The 18,136-nt window shown below is 56.9% G+C and overlaps 5 protein-coding genes across 5 annotated transcripts; 2 read left to right on the top strand and 3 right to left on the bottom strand.

The window, feature by feature from the left end:
• Positions 1–142: 142 nt before the first annotated feature.
• Positions 143–2,148, bottom strand: SLS55_007829 (uncharacterized protein; the record flags this gene model as incomplete). Its single annotated transcript, XM_066779244.1, has 6 exons — positions 143–573; positions 644–1,261; positions 1,335–1,403; positions 1,465–1,564; positions 1,647–1,763; positions 1,879–2,148. The coding sequence occupies 6 exons, from the start codon at positions 2,146–2,148 to the stop codon at positions 143–145; spliced, it is 1,605 nt and encodes a 534-aa protein (XP_066630048.1).
• Positions 2,149–3,551: 1,403 nt separating this feature from the next.
• Positions 3,552–7,782, bottom strand: SIP3 (SNF1-interacting protein; the record flags this gene model as incomplete). The annotated part of the gene is made up of 2 exons (XM_066779243.1): positions 3,552–7,695; positions 7,754–7,782. The coding sequence occupies 2 exons, from the start codon at positions 7,780–7,782 to the stop codon at positions 3,552–3,554; spliced, it is 4,173 nt and encodes a 1,390-aa protein (XP_066630047.1).
• Positions 7,783–8,330: 548 nt separating this feature from the next.
• On the top strand, positions 8,331–10,311 carry kri1 (Kinetochore protein Spc24; the record flags this gene model as incomplete). The annotated part of the gene is made up of 2 exons (XM_066779242.1): positions 8,331–8,502; positions 8,558–10,311. 2 exons carry the CDS (start codon positions 8,331–8,333, stop codon positions 10,309–10,311), a joined length of 1,926 nt encoding a protein of 641 aa, XP_066630046.1.
• A 2,198-nt stretch (positions 10,312–12,509) lies between these two features.
• SLS55_007826 (uncharacterized protein) lies at positions 12,510–15,215 on the bottom strand (the record flags this gene model as incomplete). The annotated part of the gene is made up of 6 exons (XM_066779241.1): positions 12,510–13,888; positions 13,943–14,085; positions 14,144–14,646; positions 14,738–14,896; positions 15,021–15,135; positions 15,193–15,215. The coding sequence occupies 6 exons, from the start codon at positions 15,213–15,215 to the stop codon at positions 12,510–12,512; spliced, it is 2,322 nt and encodes a 773-aa protein (XP_066630045.1).
• A 623-nt stretch (positions 15,216–15,838) lies between these two features.
• On the top strand, positions 15,839–16,908 carry SLS55_007825 (uncharacterized protein; the record flags this gene model as incomplete). Its single annotated transcript, XM_066779240.1, has 2 exons — positions 15,839–16,846; positions 16,897–16,908. The coding sequence occupies 2 exons, from the start codon at positions 15,839–15,841 to the stop codon at positions 16,906–16,908; spliced, it is 1,020 nt and encodes a 339-aa protein (XP_066630044.1).
• Between the last annotated feature and the right edge of the window lie 1,228 nt (positions 16,909–18,136).

Here is an 18,136-nt window from a genome sequence, read left to right as displayed (position 1 = left end):
GGGGGGAGGAGGATGGAATGGTTTCGTTGCGTTTGTATAGTTTCATTTGTCTCCTTACATCGGGCACGCAAAGTTGGATTGCAAATTGTATACTCTCGTAGGTAGTCATCGGGAAAATAGTAGTCGTACGGACCTGGAAAACTCAAAGCTCAATCTCCTCCCGATCCCACCTCCTCACCAACACCCTCTCGTCCAAATCCACAAACTTCTCATGCGCCCACCTCCTCAACGCGGGCACCTCCGTCCGGCCGTCGGGCAGCGTCCAGTCGTACTTGATCAGCATGAAGATCAGCAGCACCTTGATCTCGTTGGCGGCGAAGAAGCGGCCGGGGCAGGCGTGGGCGCCGTGGCCGAAGCCGAGGTGCTCGGGGCTGGTGGTGGCGAACTGCCAGCGGTTCTGCTGGCCGGGCCGCTCGCGCATCTCGAGGAAGCGGCGGCCGTTGAAGACGTGCGGGTCCGGGAAGACGGCCGGGTCCATGGCCTTGTCGGTGCTGACCATGATGAGGGCGTTTTTGGGGATGACGGTGCCGTCGGAGAGGGTGACGGGTTGCTTAGACATGCGCGTCATGGTTGCTGGATCAGACAGTGAAGGAAATCATCAGACGAAAGACCGAACATGATCAAGACGAGACGGACAACTCACCTCTGACCTCATGCTGCAGCCTCTGCGACTCCTTGATGAAGCTATCCATCAACCGCAGCCGCTGCAACGCCGCCTTCCTCCACCGGCCGCCCTCGCCGCCGCCCTCGCCCAACACCTCGACAATCTCGCTCCTTAGCAGCCCCACGTACTCCGGGTGCGCGCACAAGTTCAGCACGCACACGCACGTCAGCTCCGTCGTCGTGAAGGTCGCGGCGACCGCAAACGCCAACTGGCCGCACGCGGGGTCGAAGCGGCGGCCGCGCGCGCTCTCGTCCAGCCAGCCCACCGCATCCGCCACCTTCTCCACCCCCTTCCCCTCCGCAGCCCTGCTAGTGTTGCGCGCCCGCCGCGCCGCCACGATGGGGTTCACGATGCGCCGCGCCGCCGCCAGCTCCGCCCGCACGCGCCGGCACGACGGCAGGAACCAGTGCACCCACGGCCGCGCCAGCGGCGACCACGCCCGCAGCTCGCGCGCCGCCGCGAGCGAGTCGACCGTGTAGCGCTTGGTGATGGTCAGCCACTCGTCGTTGCGGCACGCGTCGGGCCCGATGAAGACGCGTTGCGAGACGCGGGCGACGAGGTCCATGACGAGCGGTTTGAGGGCGACGGAGGTGTATTCTGTAGGGGGAGGGGGCGTGAGCGTCGTAGAGATAGGAGGGGAGTAAGAGAGGGGGGGAGGGGGGAGACGTACCTTTGCTGTCTGGGATGGCCTCGTTGCAGATGTCACGGGCTTCCGAGGCGAGGTCCTCCGTGATGAAATCTAGAAGAGTCGCACACCGTCAGGAAGCTCACTTTAGATGCGTTGGAAAAGTTCTACCCACTCAAAGACTGGGTGAGTCTGATTCGGATGGCCTCTTGGAAGATGTCTCTCTCTTTCAAGATGGCGAACGCATCGAAGCCGGGATAATCTCCGAAGAACTCCTGCAGTGGGGAACGGATAAGTACGAAGGCTCCTGTGGTCCCGTCGCCGTCTTCCTGATGGAGAGGAGGAATCTTCTCTCACCATATTTATGGCATCTGTGAAGTTCAGATGCGGATCGTTCCTGATCTCATCCGCATACTTGTTCGGCAGGATGATCCTGGGTCCGATGGCCGTGACAACTTGAAAGGCGCCTTTGAACTAAGTGCTCAGCAATTGCCGGACCAGTTGTTAGTATGAGAACTCCCATCATCAAACTTCTTAATCGTACAAAGTGTAGAAAGGGAGGGATTCGTGGATCTTGCCAGCAACATACCCGGTCCATGCCCTTCTCGATGAGCTTGTGCGCGCCGGCATTCCATTCCGCCTGCGCCTTCTCGAAGCTGTACTTGGATTCCTCGTCTGCCCTTACGAGCGGGAAGCCGGGATGGAGGCCGTTGCGTCCGACCAGCGCGTAGAGCAACCCGAAAACGACGACGAATAAGGGCGCGACAAATAGCGAGGTGGGCAAGACGTGAAGTGCGCTGAGGCCGTTGCCGGCGGCGGCATCGTAAGTGAAGGAAGAGAAAATCTCCCCAAGCGCCATGTTTCCAATGGTTCGGGAAGAAGACACTTCAAGAAAAAGTGACTATTAACAGAGAGATCCTCTCTGCTTCATCGCGCCTCCCCCTGATCATATATACGCCCCTTCTAGACTTCCCCACACTTCCAAGCCGGTGACGAAATAGTACTGAGAGAGAGACATCGTCCCCCTTGATGGGATGCGTTCCTCAGTCCAACGTAAGAAGCGTCAGCGAACCCCGCCCTGTGCATCACCAGCATCATGTGCCCTAATTACACTGGTGCCGTAAAACAAGCATAGTAGATCGCGGTTATTTGAAACAACTTTAGCGCTACTTCCCCGCTACCATCTTGTCAGCTTTAGGCTCCAGCCCCTGCTCAAGCAGCTACTCCATGTATTCCTGCTTGTTTAGACAGGGGTTTGGCATAGTGTACTTATGATTGTATTGTATCACCAATACTGTCGTCCTCAAGTAGAGCCGGGTAATCGATGTCTCCGCGTGGCCCAAAGAGGAAAAAAAGAAAAAGAAAACGCGGGTGATATGACGACGACAGTCAACGAAGGCGTGTTTGTCAGACCGGCCAATTTTAGCGTGCGACTGTCAAGCAAAGCCAAAGGATCCACCGGAGCGGGAAGGCAGCAGTAGTGTCACTCTAACTTTGAGGGGTGCGTGGGTGCTTATGCATCAGGTCCCCTAGTCTGCAACCTGTTATTGGACACCCCACCCCGCGTTGTGCCGCGCCGCCATCCTACTACGCCGGTAGTCAACCAGACAAACGTCTATCATCACAGCCACACGGGTCCTTACCGTGTTCTTCCAACAACTGCGTATCTCCCGCAGCTTCCGATTTGGCTCTGCTTTCAGAGACCGACGTACGCCACGCGCAATGCTAGTATTCATTAGCTTTCGTCGTCATGAGCCAAACCAAATGGCCTGCTGACCGGTACTCACCAAGGAATTAGATTTCTGGCCACCCGTCTCGGTTCGAGTGCGCCGCCGGGAATGAAATGAGTATATCGACGATCGCCTTCTGTTGTCTTACCACTCGTAACCTTCGCTTCCGGCAGAGTTCGGAAGATTCAACGTTGTTTTTTGCCGTTGTGGAAGGATCAGGCGAATACCCCATACTGTGTTATGTATGGACATGATTATACGTACTTTATACGATACTTGCACCGAACCATGATTGAAAGGAAAAAAAAAAAGGCAACCCATGCTCCCTAGGTGTGCATTTCTCAACCCCAACCCCCATCCCACTTCCCATGACATCCTTCGGCGTGCTGTGCATATTCCTCAACCCTAACCTACTTTCCCATAACCTTAAGCCACGTCAAACCTTCACACATCCCTCCCCCCTTCCATATCGGGTCGAGGGGCCACGGTCAGTCCGTCCGTCCATCCATCCATCATCTCTCAGAATCAATCATCATCTCAACCCCACGACATCCAACCCCTCCAACGCCCTCCCGCAGTCGCCGCAGTACCCGTCCCACCACTCCATGACCGAGTCCACGCTGCCCTCGTCCGTCTCGTTGCGCTTGCGGATCATCTCGCCCACGCGCTTGCACCGCACGTTCTCGTCCAGCACCCAGTTCTCCCACTCGGCCTGCAGCACCTCGCGCTCGACGCGGTTGACCAGCCGCATCGCCACCAGCAGGTCGTGCCGGTACGCCGCGAGGTTCTGCCGCGTGCGGTGCAGCCGCGTGCCCGTCGCCCGCGTCGACGGCGTCATGTGCGGCGCGAACCCGCTGGCGTACGGCTGCAGCCCCGAGTGGTCCGGGTTGCTGAGCAGGTGGAGGAACGTGTCCTGGCAGCTGTTCTGGAGCGTCGAACTGTTGTCGTCGTCGTCGCCGACGCCGTGTTCCACGCTGTGATGGCTATCGCTGTTGCGGGCGAGGCCGATGCCAAAGTCGGCCGCGATGGTGTCGTTGACGAAGATCTCGTCAATGTCGCGGAGGTAGACGGCCTTGCTCATGACCACGTCCGGCGTGACGCCCATGCGCACCATGAACTTGCCCGCGTTGCGCTCCTGCCACCACGTCCACGTGTCGCGGTAGCTCCAGAGGAGGTTCATGCCGCCGCTGAAGGCGAGCAGCCCCAGGAGCATTGTGTGCGCCGTGAAGATCTTGCCCATGGCGGCGATGACCCCGGTGAAGACGGTGATGGCGGTCGAGATCCAGTTGGCGGCCATGGCGCGGCCGAGGTCGGTGAACATGCTGCCCATCGTCCTCTTCTGCAGTTTGAATCTACGCTCTTTAACCGGCGAGAGCATCTCTCCGACTTGCACCGTTTGATTCTGTTGGCCGAGGTAGCCGAAAATCTGAACGGCCTTGCGGGTTCGGCTTGCTCGGCCCAATCGATTGACTTGGTCCGCAATGATATCCAGAAGGTCCTGCGCTTCAAGATCCAAGTCCTCAAGAGCCTGGCGTTCAAGCATACTTCTGATAAGCAGTGGTTCTTTCGTCCACTCCAATTTCGTGTAAATGGCAAGCTTGCAGCGGGACTTCGCAACGTGAGTGACGACCAATTTGCTGATAAGGACGAAGTCTTTGGAGTTAGGAAGATACCACGGCGTCTTCTTGTCGGCAACAACGTAGCAAAGGTGATCGTTCAATACCTCGATGACCTGGTAGTCGCGGATGACCGCTGGCGATTCCGCAGTCGCGCGGTATTCGAATTCGCGGCGCTGAAGGCCGCCTTCCTGTTGCATCCATGGGCCTTGAACAACGGTTTGGGGCCAGCGCTCGCGGAAAAGCATTTGGAATACTGCGCTCTTGTCGCCAAACATGACGTGGAAAAGCGCCTTGGCGCTGATGTCGAACTCACGCTCGGTGGCGACCAGCGTCATGCCCTGTGGCCTGTATACTACGGGCTGCAGGGGCAGCTTAAATCTTGTAGGCTTCCGAGTAAGTGAGGTTGTGTTGGCGAAGAGATCGCCGTCAATGCGTAGGCCTGATTTGCCGAGGGTATCACGGCGCATAGGTCCTTCAATGGGCGTGTCGATATTGGACGTGTTGTCCCAACTCTCCATACTGGGGCTTTCGCCGCCATTTCCCTCCATCCTGATAAGAGTTCTGATGATGCCGTCCAAGCTCTCTGGAGCGTCAGAATTGCAGTTACGCACGAGGTAATTGAGACGTCTTTGGACGAGCTTCAAGGGCTCGAGGAAGATCTTGACGGTAACGCGGCTGTAGTCGTCCGGACGAACTCCTTCTTTCATGTGAATGAACAGGAAGTCGCAATCGCGGCCTGGAGCGCCAGTGATTTCGTCAACTACGTTGAGACCAACACTCGTAACGAGGACGAGACCGAGGTGGTTGCTGTAAAAGTAAACATTGCTCGCTGTGACGTAAACACGGCCGGGGAACTCCTGCTGCTCGTTCGGGTTCCAAGTCGCCCGGAAGACCATGACGACCTTTTCATCGCGCGGTACGCTAGGGAAAAGCAGTCGGAACTGAACGTCCTGAGCTCTCAGAGCCAGAGGATACGAGCTCGGGTATTCATCAGAAGAGGAAGACGGGCGCGACGGAAGTTCCAGCTTGGTTATTATTGGGTCTGGAGTCATGCTGGCACTGAGAGTCTTCCGATGTGTCGAAGGGTGCAGCGGGGCGGCCCCGGTAGCTGCAGCTTCCTTAGCGCCCTCGAGAACAGAATCACTAACGTCAGCAGCGGTTATAGCACGCGAGACTGGGCTTGGGGGCTGAGAGACTGAGTGGTCCCGGGCGGACTTAATCTCGCCTCTCTCAAAGCGGTTGACATAACCCCAGTTTGTTGATCCCCAGAGGTTGGCCAGGAGTCCAGAGGGCATGACACCATCTTGGCGACCGACACCAATTCCTCGTTCGCCGCTGACAATGACGGCGGTCTTGCTTAGGTTCGTAGGAGCGGGCGGGTTGGCGAGCGTCGACGGCGCGAGGGACGTAACGGGCATGGTGGCAGCGCGGCCGTCGGCTGAGAGCATGGGCGAACTAGATTGAGGCGCTGCTGGGAGAAAGTTGTGAATATTGTGGCTTGCTGAAATAAGACCGGCGATGCCTGCAGAGGGATTTGGCGATGAAGGCATACTACTGAGCTGCGGATTCGCTGTCGTTCTCCTGTGGAGGTCGAGCTTCTGGATGATCCTCGCGGCGTGGTCACGACTACTGCTCTCTCCCTCCTGGCCACCCGAGAAGTTCCGTTTGCCGGTAACGTCGAAGCTGCTACGGGTCGCGATGTCCCGCATATCTGGGTTGGATACCGGAAGGGTTTCGGCGTGCTTCAGGGAGGAAAGTTCGTCGCTTCCATGAGGGTTGTGGTCTCCGGTGCGGGCGGCGAACTCGGGGGCTACAGGCGGGCTGATGGCAAACGCGGCGTCGGCGGACGGGGTAGCGGTCGCTCCTGTACTGGCGGGATCTTCCAAAGCTCTGCGTTTCGCGACCTCGAATGTAGAAATCCAATCCATCAGCTCGTTCTGGCTCTCAGCTTGCAACATGTTCGTCTTGTCTTTCGTCTTAACCTCAAAAGCGAACCTGCGTTCCTCTTGGAATGCAGGCCGTATACCACAAAGCAATACTCCAACTTTCTCCGACTCCTCCACGGCGCCAGACCGTGCGCCATGAACCAACCAACCAAAAATCCCGTTCTTCAGGAAGAACCATCTGCGCACCCAAACCGTCCTCGCCGGCTTGCCCGTGATGGTTCGCTCGAAAAGCCATCCTTGCTTCTCCGACTTCTCCGGGCCGGGCTTTGCTGGTGACTGCATCGAGTTGTGCGATCCAATGTAAGGCACAGTCGAAATCGTATAGTCGTCCAGTTCTCGCGAGGGTCGGACGCCAGCTTCGGCACTGTCCTCGAGCTGCTTCCTGGCAAGGTGAAGCTCGCGCTTGAACACTCTCTCGCTGTTTTCCATTTCCCTGGACCAGCCTCTGACGCGCTCCATCTCGCCAGTGTACTGAGAGTATATCTTGTCTGTCGCCTCCCTCAACGTCTTCATCTCCTTCCACCTCTCCGAGAAGACTCTGACCAACAGTTTGTCCAGCGCCGTCCTGATCTGGGGCGCCATGATGCAGAAATCCATAGCGGCCTTGATATACGCCTTGCGGGCTTCGTGCAGCTGGAAGGCCTCCTCTCGCAGCGACGAGGCCTCCTCCGACTTCTTGCGCCCAGCGTAGCGTGCGATCAGGCCGTCGAACTGCTTCTGGGTGGTGTCGAGGGTCCGGCGCAAGTCCTTCAGCGCGCGAAGATCGGTCTGGAGGAAAGCTCTCAGGGGCTCGAGAATGGTAAAGTCAGTCCTCTTCATGCCCTTGATCGTAGCCTGCCAAAACTCCCTGGCCCCCTCGCTGTAGCGCTTGACGGCGAGCATGGTGTAATCATGGTCGATGACGGCCTCGGAGATGTACGACGGCGGTTCGGCGTGGGCGAGGAAGGCGTTCACGGTGTTCTCGAGGTTGGAGACCTCCTGGACGAGCTTGCCAGCCGTCTTCACGTAGTTCTCCAGCCATTTCTCGACGAGGTCGATTTGGTCGCCGAAATGGACGGCCGTTGCGCGGAACGTCGGGCTGTCGAGCGCGGCCTCCTTCAGGACGACGGGGCTACGGAGCGCGAGGTTAGCAGAGGCGGGTGGTGAGGGTTGCGGGGGTCCAGGCGCACATCAGGCTCAGCGGCTTCCCCACGGGCATCAGCACCGCTGGGACCGAGGTTTGCTGCTCCTCAGCCATGGCAGCGCATGCAAAACGAGTGGAGGGAACAGATGAGGCGGGCTCGGAAACGGATCAGAGGGGCATGGCGACAGGTGCGCCGCAATGTTTGAATCCACGGGGAGGGGGTTCGGCGGCGGGAGGTGTTTGTTGCAGGGCGGCGTGCACGTCACAGGCCGAGCGCAGCGACCCGACAGATCATTTCGGCCAAGCCGGCCCCGAGAATGGAAAGAGATCACACTCCGCACGCACGCGCTTTTAAAAAATCACGCCTCACACAGTTCCAAAGCGCCTCCTTTCCGGGCACGGTGCGGCCAACGAAAATAGACTGCATGTGAATGCGGTGGGCGTAGCGCGCATAGCTCTTGTGCTGCAGCCGCCGGCGGCCAAATGCCAGGCGAAGCTCCGCAACGGCAGCTAGCGCCCAATCAGGCATCGCCCCGTCCTGATGGCCCGAGTGCGCGGGCTGTCTCGAACTTTTTTTGACCATCACCCGCAAGCTACCACTTGCTCGCACAAACCCAGTCCAGATGGCCAGGGACAAGACGCAGACCGACGCCGGTCGCCCCGCCAAGCGTACGAAGCTGCTCGACGACGAGGACGAGTCCTCCGTCTCCGGCGGCGAGGATGTCGGCTTCAAGATCAACGAGGAGTTTGCACGCCGCTTCGAGCACAACAAGAAGCGTGAGGAGAGGCAGCGCCGTATGTCTCTCTGCTCGCCCGACACTTCGTCTGACATGCGCTGACGGTTCCACAGTCGAGGAGAAGTATGGCAACAAGGAAGGCGACGACGAAGACGAAGAGTCCTCGTCCGACGACGAAGACGAAGATGACGACGCCATGCTGGCCACCGAGGCTCTCGATGCCGAAATCTCCGCCACCCTCAATGCCATCCGCAGCAAAGACCCGCGTGTCTACGACGTGAGCGCCAAGTTCTATTCCGAGTGGAACCCCGAGAACCTGCCCACGACCGAGAAGCAGGAGAAGCCCGTAACACTCCGCGACTACCATCGCCAAAACCTCATGGAAGGCAAGATAACTGGGGACGACGACGAGGATGAGCCCGCAATTCCGTATGCGCACGAGCAGGCGGCCTTGAAGAAGGAGCTTGCCAGCGCCACCAAGGCGGAAGAAAGCGACGACGAAGACGAGGACGATTTCCTCGTGGCCAAGGACAAGCCGAAGAAGGATGAGGCTGCTGCTCCCACCGCCTCGTCCGCCAAGCCAAAGAAGAAGGTCGAGCTGGATATCGAGAACGCTGACAAGGACCCCGAAAACTTCCTTTCCAACTTCTTGGCTTCCCGTGCTTGGACGCTTGACACGGACAAATTCGCGCCTCTGGAATCAGATTCGGACGACGACGACCGTCGCGCTGATGAATTTGAAATGGCGTACAACATGCGCTTCGAGGACCCTGCTACCGCCAACGAAAAGCTGCAGACATTCGCTCGTGACGCTGTGGCCAAGTCTTCGGTGCGCAGGGATGAGAAGAGTACAAGACAGAAGCAGAGAGATAAGGAGCGCGAGAGGAAGGAAGCGATCAAACGTGAGCGGGATGAAGACAAGGCACGCCTACGGAAACTCAAGATTGAGGAGATGGAAGAGAAACTCAACATGATCAAGGAGGCGGCAGGCCTGAGCGGCAAGGAGTTCAACCTGGACGACTGGAGAGATGTGCTGGATGCCGATTGGGACGATGACCGTTGGGATCAGGAGATGCAGAAGCGCTTCGGCGATAACTATTACGCCGAAAAGGAGGGAGCTGCCTCCGACTCTGATGAAGAAGAGGAGAAGAAGAAGAAGAAGAAGGTGCCGAAGAAGCCTACCTGGGACGACGACATCGACATCAAGGACATTATTCCGGACTTCGAAGATGAGGAAGAAGCGCCCGTCGTCAACCTATCCGGTGGCGAAGACGAGGAGGATGGTGGTGTTCAGCTTCCCAACGGCGAGGCAGACGTATCGGATGAGGAAACTGTTTCGAAGAAAAAGAAGAAGTCAAAGAAGGACGAGATCGACGCCAAGCGCGCAGCGCGCCGGGAACGCCGCATCATCGAGAGCCTCGTTGACCAGAACATTGAAGTAGACCTCGCGGCTAAGCAGACTGAGAGCGGACCTGCCAGGTTCCGTTACCGTGAGACTTCTCCAACCACCTTCGGCCTCACGGCTCGCGACATCCTGCTCGCGGATGACGCCCAGCTGAACCAGTTCGCCGGTCTCAAAAAGATGGCTTCTTGGCGCGACCCTGAGAAGAAGAAGAAGGACAAGAAGAAACTGGGCAAGAAGGCTAGGCTCAGGGAATGGCGCAAGGAGACGTTCGGTGACGAGGAGGGTCCGAAGTACGGTTTCGGTGACTATGTCACCAAGAAGTACAATGAACACGGCTTGCCTATCCAGGCGCCGGTCGACGTCCAGACGAAGAGTGCAAGAGATGATGGAGTGGATATCCGGGAAGGAAGCAAAAAGAAGAAGAGAGGAAAGAAGAGGAAGGCCGGCATCGCGGAGGAATAGATTGCGGATACCATTTCCATTTTTGTTTAAACAAAAAAAAATTGCTTATGTTGGGTTCAGGCTCGATACTTTACTACCTCTACCTCATGTTAAGTGGCCGAAATGCGTCAGTCGCTCTTCGCATCTACTTTGTCTGATTCAATGACTACTCTGAGAGACTTTAAGCGCTAGATTTAACATATTCATCAACAGGGAGCATCTAAATAAGCCATACTCTTGCGCGGTTGGATGAAAGCCTTTAATAGTTCATGGTAGCACTCGTCCTTTCCCGCGTGGCGTCCTTAGGGCCGAAACTTCCCACGCGGTACTTTTTTGTAAGATGTGGAAGCTTAGTAAATAGTCATGATAGGCACCATTGCCGCTCTATCATGTGTTTCATCATCATTCGAGGCTGGCCAACACTGCTAGCTCAGACTCGGCATCGGAAGCACCTTTTCGAAGGTTTGGTAGACAGAGGAAAGGCTACCAGTGCAAACCCCTTCCAAAACCAAGAAATAGGTGAGAACGGACGAGTATTTCCTGTGCCGAGCAGACTAGCAGACAGTCTCTATTGTCACGGACGCGAAACCAGTGTCATATGATCACATGCTATTACCATGACAGCGGATAGAACAGGACGCTGGTAAGTTATTCAAAACCTCAATTGATAACCATGATTCGTAAATTCCCTCAACTTCCTTTGCTGCTACCAGTAGTATGCAATTCAATACTCAGCAGAAGCGAAATAAGGCGGGTACTGCCGGTGGATGCTACCGGCTGACAACCTCAGTCATATTTTACTTGAAGTTCCAGAGGCTATAGATCTTATCGACACGTTTTCATTCAAGGTATTTTGATGCTGCGGCCCAACAGTTCAAACTCATGCTGAACCTACACTTCTCAGCACCAATCGACGTTATTGCCACTTCATACAATTTTTTTTTTGGACAGGAAGCCAGTGAATGTTATTGCGAGTGGGGATTTGGCAATATGTTGGGTATAGATAGCTAGCCGCGGAACCATCTCCGAGGCAAACTCTCCACTGAGTTCATAGTGGAGGTGAGAGCCTTACAGGCATGGCTTGGCTTCAAATACCTTTCTGTGGCCACGGGACTCACTACAGAGGATGTCAGCGGGTATCCAATTCAGTCATGTATCTCAAGCCCTCTCTGTAACACATACAGCGCACCATGCCGAACGCGTGTGGAACCAGAGGGACACGTGCAGCTCTCGCCATATATCTTTCCCACGGACCTCTCTCTCTGGACCCGATTAAAAGCCCACGCACGTCGATTCGAAAGAATGGATAACTCCGCCTTCCGCAAGAGTAGTGCGGAGCTTACAATCTCTGATGTACAACCGATCGTACTTGGCCGCCCTTCGGCAGAAGGGTGCTGTAATACAGTGTCATTGGCTTTTCTTCCGCGTTTGCGCGCCCATCTCATCAAGCAACAACACTCGAGGTGACTAGTGATCGGCAGCTAGCTTCAACGATGCAATCCAGCACCATCGCAAAATGATGCTCCTCAGTAGCATGTGATGCCTGCCATATCGGCATATCTCCGAGATCCGAAGGGGCGAGAGTGAGTGTCACGGCCAACACCGAACGGAGCATCTTTAATGGGTTGCTGCGGGAACTGCTCGCCCCTGCAGCTCGATTTCGCACCTTATCTTTCCCGGCCACGCATCGTTCAGATCAACCATCATGACCGTCCAAAGCCGAAGCCCAGACCTTAGATGGCGGTTTCCGCGCGTATACGGAGGCGATAATGCGGCCGATGCACAGTTACTCAATTGGGCAAGCGCGGTGCTTCCGAAAGAGGAAATGCATCCGCCTCACGCTGCGAGGCAACCACTTTTCGCGAAGTCATGCGCGAAAACTCAAGAGTAGTCGGACCAGCCCTCAACTCAACTCTTGCGCTCCAAGCTGGCAACAACACTAGCAAAGCCACACAACCATCAATACATCGGGTCAATTTACTTTCTCACTTTAAGATAAATCGCGAAACAGGAGGACGCAGGCGTACCCAAAAATAAATAAATATACAAGTCGTGATAGATAATATATTTACTTAAAAAAAACACACCGTCTCTCTTCTCTGCAACATAACGCAAACCAAATCATAAGACAGCAACCACCACGCCATGCTATGCTCTCAATCATCATGACGACATAACACTCCCCTCCTTCCCATTTCTCCCACCCTCCGCACCCCGCCTCACTCCCCACCAGCCTTCACACCGCTCGTACCGCTCGCACCGCTCGCACCGCCGCCACTCGCACGGCCAACCTCATCCAAATCGAACACCTCCCGCAGCAACACCTCCTTCCCCTTCTTCGTCGCCCTCCCGCTCGCCGTGGACCCGGGGCCCAAAGGTCCGGTCATGAACTCGTCGTCCCCGAACAGGAACGACTTGTCTCCGTCGCCGTCGCCGCCGCCGGGACCCTCCGAGTGCGTGCTGCCGCCCGAAGGTCCGCGCTTCCCGCCTGCGCCGCCCGCGGGCTTGTTGCGGCGGCGCTCGCGCTTCTCCAGCGGCTGGAACGTGCTGAGCTGCGACGCCGCGGCGAAGCTCGAGGCCGGGGTCGTGTCCGGCTCCTGGCCCAACATCCACGAGAAGGATGACGAGGCGAGGCTGGGGCGCGTCCGGGATCCTGGCGAGAAGTTGCGGGCGAGGGTCTGGGAAGATGAGGCCGAAGTTGGGGGGCTTGCGAGGCTTTCGGGACGGCTGTTGATGGTGGCTGAATGCGGCACGGTCGTTGGTGTGGCCTTGCGGCTGGTGGGGGCTGAGGTTGGGTTGTCTGAGGTCGGCGCAGTCCGCTCGGTCGTCGTACCGGGATCTTCGCTTGACGGTACAGATGGTTCCTCGCTCACTTCCGTCAAGGTCGATTTTGGGACCGATTCTTCGAACGGAGCAGGGTCATCCGCCGGTAGTGGAATGCTGGAGTCTTCGAGGTACACTTGCATAACCTGCACCTTTGCGATGGCAAGGCTTAGGGACTCTATGGTCTTCTTCTCGGAACCCTTTCCGTCCAACGCATCTTTCTGGCAGTCCCACAATTCAGAGACAGACTCTTCGAGCATCCTTCCCAATGACTTGTTGCGCTCTTCTAAATACTCGATTTTTTGCAACAATGCTGAAGGATCCGTTGCTCTGTTGGCTTCTCCGGTGATCAGCGCCCTGAAGCTGGGGGCATTGCGGCCTGACTGTATTCCCTGGACGTTCTTCCGGAAATCGCCAACTGCGTCTCTTATGGTTTTGTTAACACCCCACTTCTCACCAGTCTTGTGTATGCCTCGGGCGGCATCTTGAATTATGGTTTCGATGCTGCCTGACGGTGACCTGGCATGAGCGTTGAGTTTGAATGGAGAAAGCTGTCGCTGAGGGGATGTCTGTTCTTGAGGTGTTTCTGGCCGCTGCGGAGGTCGAGCAGGTGCACGGCCTGTGTAGTTCTTGATAATTTGGCTTGCGGTTTCCCAGTTGAGCTTCTCACTCAACTGCACCGCATCTTGAACATAAGTGCGGGGAGGATCGTCCTTGTGTGGCTGCGGATACCGTAGCAAAATTGTGATGGCCATGTTCGCATCAGCGTCGAGTACTGATTTTTGGTATCAGCAAAGAAGCACAGCGGGAGTCGAAGCAGTGCACTCACATTGCCAGCGAATACGGAGGAGCATAGCTACACACACGTAGTCTGCAATTTCCAACGAAGGATCGGCAGCAAACATGAGGTCCCACATGGGAAGGACGTCATCAAACGGAAATTCACGACCGAAAAGCAACCGCATCCAGCGCCTTCATAAATCAGCTCTCTGGATGTAAAGGGAGGAGATCTAGAGGCGATAGGACTTACATCAGAAACATTTGGGGAGCAACCTCGATTTCCTTGAGGTGATCTGCCAATTCCGGATCCGCTTTCGGAAGGAGCCTTTCGAAGATGTGACGGCACTTCACAAGCATTGGTGCGTCGCTGGACTGCTTTGTCTTGGAAGGCTCGTAGTAGGCCTTTGCGTTCTGCATGACCAGGCCAAACAGCGTGAAGGTATCATGCTCGATGAAGCGCGAGTCGCACATGTCAAGCAACAGATCCTTGTGCTGGGTGCGATTGTCCACGCCGGCAGCCTTTGGATCCACAGCATCCCTCTCGACAACCCACAGTATGGGGGCAAGCACCTCATGCATACCCTGCCTGTATCCTACATCCGGGTTCAGCTTGCAGAATATGAATAGGATGTCGAGCAGCATTCGCTGGGTGTCGGGCTGGCGGAAGTAGGTGTTGTCGGGCATGCAGCGGTCGACATCTTGGAATATCTCGGCGCGCAGGGCTTCATCTTTGCGCAGACCAACCCAAGGGGACTTTCACAGCTTAGTCAGAGGTCAGACTTGGGTTTGCTATGCGCTACCCCGGCGGTGCGACGCGAGCGACGTGGTATGGGCAGAGACGTACTTCATCGTTTTCGCTGAGCGGGTCCAGGGCGGATTCGAGCTCGTCGGGGTTCTCTATGGCGCGCAGAAAGTGGGCGCGGAGGGAGTCGTAGACGGAGCGCGACTCGGCAAGGGTGGAGGGCCATTCCGCGTGGTCGACGTTCTCAAACAAGAGGAATGCCTGCGGGGACGAGCTTAGCCATGGGTGGTCCCGAGTCCGGAGACTGATCGGCAATCCATGCGCGCGCAGGGAGCCTATTCCGACGTCGAGGCCTTCGGTGTTCCTCTTCTGTGGGCAGACTCACCTTCCAGCACGCGGAACGCTGGCCGCTGACGAGGGTAGCGGGCGCAGAGCCAAGGCCAACGGCGGCACGCAGGTCGGCGAGGCTCTTTGCCTGTTCGAGCAATTCCCAGGACGCTCTGCGCAAAGTTAGGAGTCAGGAACAGCTGCAAAGGGGCCGTGGCGCGTCTGCTTACCTTGCGTCTCGAGCAGACCTCATGTCGGCGCGGTGTCGGGGTTGTTTGTGGAGGGGACTCGACTGGCAGATGACGTTGGTTGACCGCCCGGGCTCGGGCACCCACGGCACTGACAGCCACGCGCTCGGCTAAACATGCCGAGTGACGCCCAAACATCCACCAGACACCGTCGCACATGGTCACTCACACTTCAGAGTCCCAGAGATCCCATCAAGCGCACAAACCGGGTAGCCATGTCTTTCGTTCTGCAGCTGCCTCCGTCTCAGGGCGGCCATGACCACCGAGCTTCCCCATAAGAGAAAAGTTTATGCCGTACACGAGGGGGGTAGAGACATGATGGCAATGTCCCTAGCCAGAGAGGGGAGATGAGCGCCAGCTAAGAATGGCTCGCTCGAATGGCGTATGCAATGCTTTGTTCCACTCAGCCAGGAGAGCAGTCCATTGTCTCCTCTGCCATTTTCTCCCTTTCAAGTCAGAACAAGGCTTTGTCTACTCAACTCCTTTATCTTCCTCTGTCATTGGATAAGATGAACGACTTTCGCATTTAAACGGCGCGCGTCTGGTTAGTCCACGCGCGTCCGTTTCGCTTTTACTTATCCTTTCTTTCCTACTTTGTCGAGTGACTGCTGGCAGTCAGGTGAGTATAATGCCAGCGAAGACTAACGATACCTCGATCCACACGGGGGTCAACAACCTCGATAGGTTGTTTGCAGAAGCAGTAGAAAATAAACCCGAGCTTGCGACCGTATTCAACCTTTCCCCCGGAGCCGTACCAAACATCAGCAACTCGATCCACCCGCTCTACCGCCGAACAAACTTCCCATCACTAAGCATCCACGAGTATGAATCCATGGGACTCGCGCTCCGGCTGGCTTCGCTCTTCATCACCGTGGAGCCGATGCTCGAATGGTTCGTCAAGGCCGCCTACGACGTCGAATGTGTCCACCCCACACGCGCTAACGAAAAAGTCCTTAGACAGTTCGTCGGCGAATACCACAGCGGGCACTATGACAACGTCTCAGACGCCCTTCTCAGTCTTGCCGACTTCGTCAACTTCGACTTCGACGTCTTTCCCGACTTCGTAAGCTGCGGCCGCTCGCAGCTGTACGAGAGCAGCAGGCCACGGGTGCGCGCCGCGCATCCCTGGTTCCAGCAGGCAAACCGCAAGCGCCGAAGGGTGCGCACGAACCTGCACGCCGACTTCAAGACGTACACACGGCACGCAGCCGCCGTCCTGGGCAAGGGCGACCTGGCGGCGTGGCTGCGCTACTCGTTCTTCCTCGCCGTCACCATCACGCACGAGATGTGCCATGCATTCGGCCTACTGAAGCGCAACGATGACGATGAGCCCTTCTTTCATGCCAAAGCTCCCGTCTCCGACTGGGGCACGGCGTGGGAGATGTGGGCGCTCGGCGGCGAGATCAACCCCTGGCACCCGTCGCGCATGGCGCCCACCGTGACGCTATTGTCCGCCGACTGGGTCGGCAAGCGGCGGCAGCGGGCCAACGGGGGCTTGGTGTCGTCGGTCGTGCCCATGGACTGGATCGCGAGGTGGTTTCGGCGGCGGTTCTGGGCGGAGTTGCAGCTCGGAAATGACAAGAGGACGCTGCCGATATGCGACCTGCGGGTATGGCAGCAGGCAGACCAAAAGAAGGTAAAGTTGTACATACCCGAGCTTTCTGATGATCGGGTGATGCACCGCAGAATGCTCCGTAGCCGCGGCACAAAGAGGAAGGTGAGTGAAAGAGACGACGGCCGAGGCTCGGGATGCGGTGCTGTCGACACAGCGGCAGATGAATGCGTCTCGAGTAGCAAGAAACGGTCTCGAACGGCGGATGGAGAAGCCGTGGGCCCGAAGAGGGCGAGGATCGACAATCGGTGAGCGGAGAGAGGCTATATTTAGAGATCCAGTGGGTGGTGATTTGCTGTTACATTTCTGTAAGTACCTTACTAGACCAACCAGCTCGAACCAACAACGGCAGGGCCGCGGTGTTGAGTTCTGAATGGTCGGCTTCATAATGATCTTTTCTTTGTTCGGACCCGTGGGCCAGAACGTCCGCCTCTTTTGTTTCATCCCATGCAAACTTCCTGCCATTTCCACGAGCATCCACGTCGCATGGTGCATCATCACCCGTGCCAGCTGTCTCGCGGCATCATGAGAACGCCATCGCACTTTCTCTAATGAGTTCTGCGTCCGACTGCTGGCGTGGATGCTAACCGCTCCCTGCCTCATTATCTCCACACCCACTTCTCCACACTCATTAATGAGGTTACATTGGATGATTCGGCGTCGCCGACGGCTAGCGTGAAGAAATTTCCCAACCATCAGAATCGGGTGGGGAGTCAAACGTTTCTGCCGGGCCAGCATCAGTGTCAACCCGAGCATGCCTCTATATCCAGACGATTGCTGTAAACCCGAAGCTACCACCAGCTTAGGCTCTTTTGGCAGTTGCACCGTCCTTGGCTCCAGCTGCGAGCTGCATCAGCGCTCAGCGAACGTCAGTCGGCCGAGCGTGCAGCTTTCCCCGTTGCTGTGCAGTCCACTGACCGACGGGCCCCGCTTCTATCTTCAGCAACAAGTGTTGCTCGAGCCCTCCTTGTGACCGAACACCTCATTCCACTGACGGAACGGCAAGCCCCAACCTCCCCCACAACAACCCCGTATGCCGTATAGGTTACCCGTCGTGCATGGCATATGCACCTTACCCGCCACCGCCCTGACCCGAAGACGCCATGTGAGTGACGAAGCAGCAGACGCACAAACCTGCCCACCAACAACGGTGCCAATCTTCGCCAGCACCCGTAGAATGTTCCACACTAATCCCGGAACACTGCAGCGGGCAGCAAGTACCTGTGCCGCGTCGTGCCGCACCGCGCCTCGCCTCGCCTCGCCCTTCTCTTTCTCTCTCACCCCCTCCCACGCTCCCACGCTATACAGCCCACC

Source organism: Diplodia seriata, assembly GCF_021436955.1.
Source record: "Diplodia seriata strain FDS-637 chromosome Unknown scaffold_8, whole genome shotgun sequence".
NCBI classification, from domain to species: domain Eukaryota; kingdom Fungi; phylum Ascomycota; class Dothideomycetes; order Botryosphaeriales; family Botryosphaeriaceae; genus Diplodia; species Diplodia seriata.
This window is presented reverse-complemented; position numbering and strand designations above follow the sequence as displayed.